The sequence below is a fragment of the Sceloporus occidentalis genome, unplaced genomic scaffold, assembly GCF_023333645.1.
Source record: "Sceloporus occidentalis isolate IW3139 unplaced genomic scaffold, rSceOcc1.0.p SCAF_1, whole genome shotgun sequence".
NCBI lineage: Eukaryota > Metazoa > Chordata > Lepidosauria > Squamata > Phrynosomatidae > Sceloporus > Sceloporus occidentalis.
The window spans coordinates 64,669,287-64,680,530 of record NW_028316981.1 but is presented as its reverse complement, the minus strand read 5'-3'; the positions used below and the strand labels follow the sequence as shown (position 1 = coordinate 64,680,530).

General features: G+C 42.0%; 1 protein-coding gene across 1 annotated transcript; it reads right to left on the bottom strand.

Moving 5' to 3' along the window:
• Positions 1–667: 667 nt before the first annotated feature.
• GP9 (glycoprotein IX platelet) lies at positions 668–8,346 on the bottom strand. Its single transcript, XM_089498643.1, has 3 exons — positions 8,285–8,346; positions 7,147–7,248; positions 668–3,010 (listed from the first exon to the last, which is right to left on the bottom strand). The coding sequence occupies exon 3, from the start codon at positions 3,000–3,002 to the stop codon at positions 2,379–2,381; it is 624 nt and encodes a 207-aa protein (XP_089354769.1). The 5' UTR covers positions 3,003–3,010; positions 7,147–7,248; positions 8,285–8,346; the 3' UTR covers positions 668–2,378.
• Between the last annotated feature and the right edge of the window lie 2,898 nt (positions 8,347–11,244).

The following is an 11,244-nucleotide window of genomic DNA, read 5'->3' as shown; positions in this document are numbered from 1 at the left end:
TTGGCACTGCATCATCTGGACACAGTGCCAGAGGAGTGCTGTGATGCCGCCCGCCATGTGGTGGGGCGTGTGGTGGGGCGTGTGGTGGCACGCCTGCATGGGGGTGGGTCAGAGTGTACGCCGTGCGGATGCCATGCCCCACTCCACCCCAATGCCAACCTTTGATGCCAGTCTGTCAAGGCTGTCTCAGGCTGTGTGTCTACTGACTGGGGGACACTTTACTGATATGGACTCTGGATTTTTAGTCTCTCATATTTGCCCTCCTGAAAACAGGACATCAACTCTCTCTTAGTCATTCTGTCATTCATTCGTATCTCTGTTCCTCTGCCATGGTCTCTTCACCATGGCGGACACTGGATGGACACTTGATCTTTTTTAAAAACAGGTGTTTTGACATCCTGACAACAATTACTGAGAAACAGTACAGATTGCTATCATAAATTCCTGTGAAACATGTCTGGTATAAGTGAGAACTTGGCAATCATAATGTGTGAGAGAGTGAATGAAAGGGAGAGAGTCTTGAAAGAGAAAAACCAAAAGCTTTAGTACTGTGGCAAGCATAGGTATGCTTTATTGAAACCAACAAATTTCTTGCACAATTTTTAATGAAATATGTTAAATAACAAATGGTATCCTACTCTAACCTAATAAAGTATGGAGTGGGAGATATAGGGCAGATTACATCAGGGATGTATTGATGTAGTTGTAACTGTATGTTTATAGCCAAAGTTACTGGAAGCAAAATCAGTATTGGCCTTAAAAAGCTAGTAGTAAGGACTGTAAGCTCCGCTGGAAATACAGTAGTACTAAAGGTTCAGTGTTACAACTGAGAAATTGAATCATCCAGTTGTTGGAGACAGTTGTGCTTATATTCCTAGAATACCTGGAGAAAATGTGAGACTGTGGTCCAGGACAGATGGGCCAAAAGCAGTGTGCTGCCACCAATATTAGGATTCTGAAGTGTGCAGCAGCCACACGCTCCAGAACCCTAGCACATGATAGCGGTGGCATCATGACGGCGTCCTGTCCACATGGGCACCGCCATGATGACGTAACCGGCATGCACTGTACAGATGTTGCTGCACATCGCTTACGTCATGAGTGTGTCAATGGCCCACTCCTGACATCCACACGGTGTCAGAAAAAGAACCCAGTTTTTCCAGGTTCTTTTTGGGGCGGAGGGACGCCGCACAGTGTGGCTGCTGCGGCGTCTCTCCAGGGGAAAACTGGACACCTCCAGCCCACCCTGATGGGGAGGTATGTACCAGGCCTGTGACTCCTTATTCATGGGGATATAAAGTAATGCTATACAATGCAGGCCATATATCCTACCTTACAGATTGGTTTCTTGGTACTGGCAAGCTTTCATTGAGTGATGAAAAACTGCTTCAATAAATTCATGCATCACACTGTATAATGCTAACTGAGCACTACAGACCACATCAATATAGGTGACAGTGTGTAAGTTTTTTTTTTTTGGGGGGGGTGTATACAGATTAATCTGAAGTAAAATAACTCTACTTGTTTCATACATATAGCCACATTTTAAATGCTACTTAGCTTGAGAACAAGATTTGCATAATATCAGTATTATTGATTTGCTTTGGGAATGCTTATATAGCTGAATGCCACAATAGCAGATGTTGTGGAGCCTATTTACATGACCCTTTGGTGTACTGTTAACAAATGTAGTAATAATGTACTACAAAATAATTTATGCAGCCATACATCTTACTTATTGTTGGGTTTTATTCTAACAGTAGTTATTACCATGTTGAAAAATACAGACTAGCTACAAAACAAAACAGAACTGGTGCTATGCTTTTACTACTAAGAATATGTTTAGTAATGGTGATGCAGGGGTAGCCATGCTGACCAGAAGACAAATTCCAAAGTCTGTTATAGTAATATTTTTATCTGATCAATTGAAATGGAACAAAAATATCTGTGAAAGTTTTTGAACCTATGGGCCCCAACAGACAGGCAAAAATAAAGCTGCTTTGGGTCACTTTGGAGGTATGCTATTTCAATGATGCAGGTGTCGTAAGAGGCTGGAAGCTGCGCCAAAGCCATGCTCCAGTCCTAAGGGCTGGAGCACAGCTTGGGTGCAGTTTCTGGGCTCTTAAGATGTGTGTGTCATTTAAACAGCATACCTCCAAAGTGACCTGAAGCAGCTTTATTTTGGCCTGTCCAGGTCCATAGTTTACTTGTTCAGTCAAAAGATGTTTAAAAAAACATGAAGGGGAAAAATGAGAATGAGTGACAGCATTAAGAGTCACACCATAATGGTTGCATGTTCCCTCCATTTGTACAATGATGACTTTCTCAATAGATAACTCTCATGTTCTTGTTGAAAGGCTTTTAGCCACTGTAACACTTCATTTTGACTTCTGGTTTTCCAGGTCATGAACTTGCAATAGTGGGATTTCAGAGGAATGCAGCTTTCTGGCTGCCTTAGAGGCTAATTTTTTTGCGCGTTGCAGAATGCAGAATGATAAAATGAAGGCAATGATTGCCATAAAAATCAGAGCAATGTCCCTCCAAAAGAAATCAAGGCATTTGATTGGGAGAGGCTTCCTACATCCTTCCAGTTCATTCCCATTCAATTGACTCAAGGCTTTTGTCTTGACCGAAATTGGAGTTGCACATGTGACCTTGGCCAGAGCACTTTGGTTGAAGTCTTCCAGCCACTTTTTGAGATACAAAATAGAGCAGTCACAATGCCAAGGGTTGTTGGAAAAATCAACTTCCTTCAGGTTTAAGTGGTCCAGGGCACCAGAAGGAACAGTGGTCAAACTGTTGTTTTGCAGATAAAGAATTCTGACATTAGGAAGCAGGGGAGGAATTTCTTTCAGTCTTAAAAAACTGCAGTCCAATGTCCAGCCACCCCAGAACTCTGCAAGTGGTTCACACAAACAGGGAGGACAGGGTGTAGCTTGGGCTGCATTTAAAAGCAGTAACATGAAGAATCCTTCAGCTGTAGAAATCTTCACTCTATCCATGCTTGCAGCTGTATGGCAACAAAAAGCAGAGAATAATGGTTTGTTCTGTCTCATAATGCAAAACCAAAATGCAAAATGTGCCTGCCTGGAGCTTTTGGGACATATGCTGCACACACAATGCCTTCCAAACAATGTGGCATTGAGTGCCCTTGAATTTTACAGAGAAGGAGGAAAAAATTACAGGAGACTTGTGCTGCTTCTGTGTATTCACTCCATGCACTACTCAGCAGTTATTGTCTAACCTACCTATCCCACTTTTATAAAAACAACAAACAAAACAAATCAGAAAATGGAATTGCCCAAACTGGCTAAAAATGGCCTAGGAAGGCTATATAGGGCGTCTACTGGTTTTGGTTCAGGGCCTTATATGTTAAGGAGATTGATTTGTTACATAAATATTGAGAGATCTGAGAAGGCAGATAATCATTTTGGTGTCTGGAATATAAGATACTGACTCATGCATTAGTAAATGTCCAGAGGTGCTATGATTATTTATGTATTCTGTTTCTTCAGTTCCCTCATTTCACCCTGTTCAGGTCACTGAACATCCAGGAGCTCTTCCATTCTCTCCTGTGGCCTTTTATTTAAATCAAGGTACTTTGCACTTTACATGATCACTGTGACAAGTTGTCATCCAGATGAACTCTAATATGGGGCCAATTTTGTCTAAAAAAGATTAAATTGACTCCAGATTAGAGTTCATGTGGATGACTTGTTAACATGGTGAGCATATAAATTCTTACTAGGGCTGCATATTTATTGCAGAAATAATCCCGTTTGACATTACTTTAACTGCCATGTCTCAATGCTATGGAATCCCAGGAATTGTAGTTTTGTAAGGTACCGGCCCTCTTTGCCAGAGAAGGCTAAAAACCTTGTAAAACTACATCCCTATGACAAAGCCATGGCAGTTAAAATGGTGTCAAAATGGATTCCTTCTAAAGTGTGGATGCAGCCTAGGTTAGCTTTATGAGTTTATATAGGCGTGGTACATACCGCCATAAAGCAGCATACCAGCGCCGGGTCTAGGGTTAGGTACCATGTGGCAACCGTACGGTCTCTAACCCTAGAACGTACTGGTGGCGTAACAATGGTGGTACCCTGTGTATATGGGCGCTGCCATTGTTATGTAAGCGCCGTGCGGGATCCACACATTGCCGCATGGTGCTTACTTAACGAGTGCGCCAGTGGCGCACTTGTTAGACCGCCCCTGCGGCTTAAAAAGAACCCACTTTCCTCGGGTTCTTTTTCCTGTGGAGGGAAGCTGCGCGGTTTGGCATCTGCGGCTTCCATACGGAGGAAAAAAGGCCACTGCCGCTCTGGACATTCCCAAAGGTGTGTACCGGGCCATAGATAACTAAACTATGGCAGGGTGACTGTATCATCATGTTGTTGTTGTTGTTATTATTATTATTATTATTATTATTATTATTATTATTATCCTTTATTTCCAACTTATGGCAACCCTATCACAGGGTTTTCTTGGCAAGATTTATTCAGAGGGGGCTTGCCTTTGCCTTTCTCTGCGGCTGAAACAGTGTGACATGCCCAAGGTCATCAAGTGGATTTGAACCCTGGTCTCCAGAGTTGTAGTCCAATGCTCAAACTATTAGACCATTCTGGCTTCCTCTGTATCATATTGCCAAATCACAAAGGGAAGGTTACCGTAGTACACCAGATGCAGATGTACAATAAAATGGTTCCCTGTATTCTGTAGCTTCCTGCCAATGATTAAATATAACTTGTATCACATGTTTGGTCCATTACAGAGGGATGAAGGAATCTGTCTCCCCCTCCAGTTGCCTAAATAATGTCCTTGCACCTCCTCTTTTCTGTTTTGCTTCTGATGGCCACTTCACAGATGCATGCTCACTGATGACAGCAGTGTCATGGTGGCTTGCATGCATAAATGATGTATCACAGATAAAGGTGGGGAAAACTGTCCATCACCTGATGCTACTAGTGGCTCCTATATCAATGAGGTGCTAAACTTGAACTGAACTTTAGAGAAACTGTAAGATTCCCATCCCTTTAAATATAGGGTGAGGAAAGTGAGGCCTGTGTACCACATGTGGCCCCTCAAAACTCCAGATCAAATATGTTTTAAAGGTTTTATTGGTGATGGCAGTTTTACCCCCTGTCCCCAACACTACTTTAAAAAAAACCCATTATTTCTCTCAAATCAGATAATCAGCTGAAAAACCAGAAATGACATGATATCACACTTGAAGGCAGAATGAAAAATGATGCTTGCCCAACCCCGTTTTAAAGGAATTTTAAAAGGACATGTTGTTGCTGTTGCATGGCTTCAAGTCCCTTCTGACATATGGTGACCCTAAGGCAACCCTATCACAGGTTTTCTGGGACTGAGACTGGGTTTCCATGGCTGAGCTGGGAATCAAACTCTGGTCTCCAGGCTTGTAGTCCTAGGGAGTTTATCACATCGGGGAAAAGTGGAAGTTTAAAATGGTAAGAACTCATTATTAACTCAAAATGGTTTTCACATGCAAATCATTGTTATCACGTGCAGAATCCAAGATCAATCTACACTTGCGTGCAAATGCATGAATGGTATTCACACGATGGGACCAAATGTGTCTCCATTCCGATAATGATAAAAGCACATGCATCCCAAAAAAGCGATCAAATGCACAATTGAATTTCATACGTAGACCATGACAAATCTCTATGTGTGTGTCCCTGCCTTCTCTCAGTAGCTTTAAGAGCTCTGGCTCGGAGGGAAGGCTGAAGTGATCCTCAGACTGTCCCCTTTAAGGAATTTTGGACTTCAGCTCCCAGAAGCCTGAGCCATGTTGTTCAATAGCCTGGGATTCTGGGAGCTGAAGTCCAAAATCCTTTAAAGGGGACAGTATGGGGATCACTGTGTCTGAAGCAGGAGACAAACACACACACACAGGGAGAGAGAGAGAGAGAGAGAGAGAGAGAGAGAGAGAGGAGCACGCAGGGACTCAAACAGGAATTCTGAGGCACACATTCATTCACTTTTCTCCCCCCCCCCCCCGCCCTTGCATCAGCGATTTGTTTTAACAGCTCTGGCTTCGAAAAAGGATGGGTACTTATCTTTCTTGTTTTATTTACAGTGCGCCCTTTGTTTACGTGGGGATCTGTTCCGGACTCCCCGCATAAAACAAATACTGCCTATGCTCAAGCCCCATTTAAATGAATGGGGCTTGTGCACATGGCAGCATGGCGGCATTGCGGCGTGGCGGCGCATGCATGCCATGGGTGTGCGCCCCATTCATCCCAGGTTTGATTATTATATATATTAGGCACAGGATTAAGCTAGGAAAAATAATTCTAAACTACAGCAGGCAATTCTGAATTGAAATATTGTAAATATATTGTTAGGCATGCATGGAAGTAATTGCTTTGCCTTTCCTCTGAAAGGGGACAATCTATCAATACATTTACATAAGATGCACATTTTTGTATCATTGGAGCCAAGAGTTACAAGCAGAAATATCCAAATGTTCCCTTCATCACAGTAAAGCCAATTAAGTTTATTTGCAGATGACCAATGTATGGAAGAAACATTGCATATCTTACCATTCACTTGGGAAGCCAACAAGATTACTTCGTATGTCAAATGTGGACAAGTACACCTGGTTGTGAAAAATGAGACTAGAAGAACCCCCCAAAAGAACAACATTGTCCTGATCTGTCTCTGAGGTTATTGATAGGAAGAGGTGGTGTAGGATACAACTAGGTAGCATTGAGCCATGGTCAGAGCTGTCATCTATTAAGCCATTCTTGGAGCCACATTGCCTGTAGAGAAGATTTAGGATAGTCTCAGAACTGAAAGGACATGTCCTTCTGTTCATCACTAGGCCTAAGGCTGCAACCACACTGCAGAAAAAGCCCAGTTTGACACTATTTTAATTGCCATGGCTCAATGCTATGGAATTCTGGGAACTGTAGTTTTGTGAGACATTTAGCCTTCTCTGTGAGACAGTTCTGGTGCCACAACAAACTACAATCCCCAGAGTTCCATAGCACTGAGCCAAGTCAAACTGGATTATTTCTGCAGTGCAGATGCAGCCTCTGTCTTCTGTTTTGTGAATAGTTGGATAGATTTTAGACCAGAGATAAGAAGGTGAAGGTCACAGGGATCTTCGAGTCTCACCTATAAGCCCCACGCTGCCTTCTCCTCCTGGGTCCCACTGCAGTTTCCTTTTGTTCAATGGTGACTCTGCTGGGCAGGGTGGTTGTCCTTAGGCAATGAACTCTGATGAAAGAGCAGCATGGAAGGTGAGAGAAGTAAGAAGAGGAAAGGCAAAACCATGCTTAGGAAATCAGACATGGACAACATGTCTGATTTCCAGCTTTGTTCACCTCCTTCGCAAAAACACATATTATTACCAAGAGACTGTAGCTATCAGAGACTAAATGGTTTCCACCTGTGTTTAAAACCAAGATCAACATGTATTTGGTACATTATTTATTACATTGGCCCCATTTGAAAAGTTTAGGATGCCACACTTGGGTATTCTTCTTAAACGTCACAACACCCCAATGAATTGGTTTTAGAACAGTGAATATTTCATGGTTACCTGCTAAGTTTTCTAGCCAAAGAAGGTTTGAGTTTGAAATTCTCCCAGTCTTTATTTAACACTCTAATTGCTCCTCCATCTGCTCTCTATCAGGATAGCATTTTTTGCCAAGAATTCTAAGTGGGTAGTTTGTTGTTGTGTGCCTTCTAGTTGTTTCCACATTATGATGGCCCTAAGGTGAACCTCTAATGGGATTTTTATGACAAGATTTTTTTAGAGGAGGTTTTGCCTTTGCCTTCTGACACTGAGAGAATTTGTCCAAAGTCACCCAGTGAGTGTCCATAGCGAACAAGGATTCAAACCCTGGTCTCCAGCGTCATAGTCCACCACTCAAACCACTACGCTACACTACACTGGCTGTCATGGTAGGTTGTAGACAACAATAATAATAATAAATCTCCAAAACCCAAAGAAACACCCTCCCCTAACACTTACCGTAGATGTAAAAATATTTGTAGAAAAATATTTGTAGAAAATAACAAAAAAGTGACTACATAGATTGAGATTTGATTTTGTGTATCTGTCCAAAGTGATGCCATGACATGAAATCTAGCAGAAACTGGTAACCAAATTCTAGCAGCCTAAAGGCAGATGAGCAAATATTACTCTGAAAAATGGCCTGTGTAGCTTAACAAATGAGTTAAGCAGTGCAAAACAAAACAAAATGATCCTAGAATTACAGCTCAAAAGATTGTGGAATGTACCGCTTACCTCGTTTTGTTTTGTATAAATAGGTGCTAGCTTCTTCCTAGAGAAGCTTCTACGTCTTCCAGCAGTGGACCAAATACAAAAACTCCAGGAAGGAAATGAGTTTATATAGAACTTACCACAGAAGCCAGGGCTCCTCCATTATCTGACTGAACACAGTTGCCTTTGCAAACGCACCATGCCAGCTTCCTATATAAGGAGCTATTGTTCTTACGTGCTTTAAAATTGCGTTCATCAGGCAAAATGAAAATGGTTTGTTTCTTTCCCTTGGTCTATGTGCCTTTCACTAGCACAGCAGTAGATATGGGTAACATTCTTCAAATGTGTGTGTGTGTGTGTATGTGTGTGTGTGTGTCCATATGCATGCATCACATGCACATACAAGATGTTATTCAGTTGAGATGAGTACTGTAATGCAGGCACAATCCAATATCTATTTACTTGGGAACAAGCTCAAGTTCAGGAGAGCTTACTATAGAGTAAACGTGTAGGATTGCAATCAATGTCTAGTGCAGCGGTTCTCCAGATGTTTTGGACTTTAGCTCTCAGAAGCCCTAGCCAGTTTGGCCAACAATCAGGAATTCTGGTCTAGTGGTTCTGAGATCAAAATTTCCCAATCCCTTACCCTACATAGTTTTAAGCATTTTTGCATGATGAAGAAATTTGGTTTCAAAAGCTATGTGCACCATTCAGAGAGAATTCAGAGAGAATTCAGACAGAATACATCTGTTAAGTGATTTGTGCCTAGACACAAGGAGAGCAAAGATAATAACAAATGCAGAGAAATAGAAGGTGACAACAAAAAAGAAAGAATGAGAGACCTCTTCTACAAGATTGGAGAACTCAAAGGGAAAAGAGGGGATGCTCTGTGACCAGCATTACATTACCAAGTAGAAAGAAAATTAAAATGGAAACTATACATGGATGACCCATATAAAAGAAATGTAAGGCTGACAGATTCATTCAAGGAAGAACCATATGAAGATGAACCTCCAGTATTAGAAAGTGACCTGGAAGCTGCACTCAGAGCTCTTGGGGAATGTAAATCATCAGGAATAGATGACATACCCATAGGGCTGCTTCAAGCTACAGAGACAGAAACTACTCTAGTTATAATTAAAATCTGTCAACAAATATGGAAAACAATTATTATTATTATTAGAATTAGAATTATACAATTATTATTATTATTATTATTATTATTATGTTTATGTTTATGTTTATTTATACCCCACCTTCCTCCCAGTACAGGAACTCAAGGTGGCTTGCAAAACAATGGTCCACAGATTGGAAATGCTCAGTATACATCCTAATCCCCTAGGACTTTTCATCCTGGAGAGAAGCGACCAGTGGGGTCCCACAGGGCTCTGTCCTGGGCCCAGTGCTATTCAACATCTTTATCAATGACCTGGATGACAGAATTGGGAGCATACTTATCAAATTTGCAGATGACACCAAATTAGGGGGAATAGCTAATACCCCAGAGGACAGGATCAAGATTCAAAATGACCTGAATAGACTAGAAAGCTGGGCCAAAGCTAACAAAATGAAATTCAACACAGAGAAATGTAAGGTATTGCACTTAGGGCGGAAAAATAAAATGCACAGATATAGGATGGGTGACACCTGGCTGAATGAAACTACGTGTGAAAGGGATCTTGGAGTCCAAGTAGACCACAAGTTGAACATGAGTGAACAGTGTGATGCGGCAGCTAAAAAGGCCAATGCTATTTTAGGCTGCATCAATAGAAGTATAGTGTCTAGATCAAGAGAAGTAATAGTGCCACTGTATTCTGCTTTGGTCAGGCCCCACCTAGAATATTGTGTCCAGTTCTGGGCGCCACAATTCAGAAAGGACATTGAGAAACTGGAGCGTGTCCAAAGGAGGGCGACAAAAATGGTGAAGGGTCTGGAAACCATGCCCTATGAGGAACGACTTAGGTAGCTGGGGATGTTTAGCCTGGAGAAAAGAAGGTTAAGAGGTGATATGATAGCCCTGTTTAAATATTTGAAAGGATGTCATATTGAGGAGGGAGCAAGCTTGTTTTCTGCTGCTCCAGAGAACAGGACCCGGAACAATGGATGCAAGCTACAGGAAAAGACATTCCACCTGAACATTAGGAGGAACTTCCTGACAGTAAGGGCTGTTCGACAGTGGAATGCACTTCCTCAGAAGGTGATAGAGTCTCCTTCCTTGGAGGTCTTTAAACAGAGGCTGGATGGCCATCTGTCAGAGATGCTTTGATTTGGATTTCCTGCATGGCAGGGGGTTGGACTGGATGGCCCTAGTGGTCTCTTCCAACTCTACGATTCTATGATTCTATGATTCTATCTATGACTTCCAGGTAAGGTAATGGCCAACTGACATATTTGCTTCATGAAAGGAATAGTTGCAGTGGCAATAATCACTAAGGTGGAGACAAGTCCTGGCTGGAGAATCTCTTCTTGGAGGAGAGCACAGAGCTCACCCGCAATGTTCCAGAAGCCTTGCTAAATTCATAGGGACTATAAATTTGAAGTGAGCAAACGGCAGGGACTGGAGGACAAATTCCACCAAGCTCATGCTTTAAGAACTGTAAAGTTGAGATTTTTTATATGAGGGAAGACAGAAAATCAGAAGAAACAACAGGGCATTGGATGGAGAAGGAGGACTGAAGGGAGATAAATGGAGTGTGAAGAAAAAACTATGGGTGGTGATTTGCAGTGAGGCCAAGATTTATCTAGAGATTTAGAAGTGATTTGGGAGGAACCAAGGGAAAGTATTAGATTTATCAGTAACAAAACAGAGCAGGGGAACAACATCAGATACTTTGGAAATGCTTGAAAGCAAAACAGTAGTTGGATGATTTTCTTGAAAGGCAGTTGAGATTTTGGAGGGTAGAAGGATGAAATTTACAGTAAAGTCATTTGAGAGGGCAATAATATTTGGGGGGGAGCTTCTGAAGGACAATGATGATATTTGG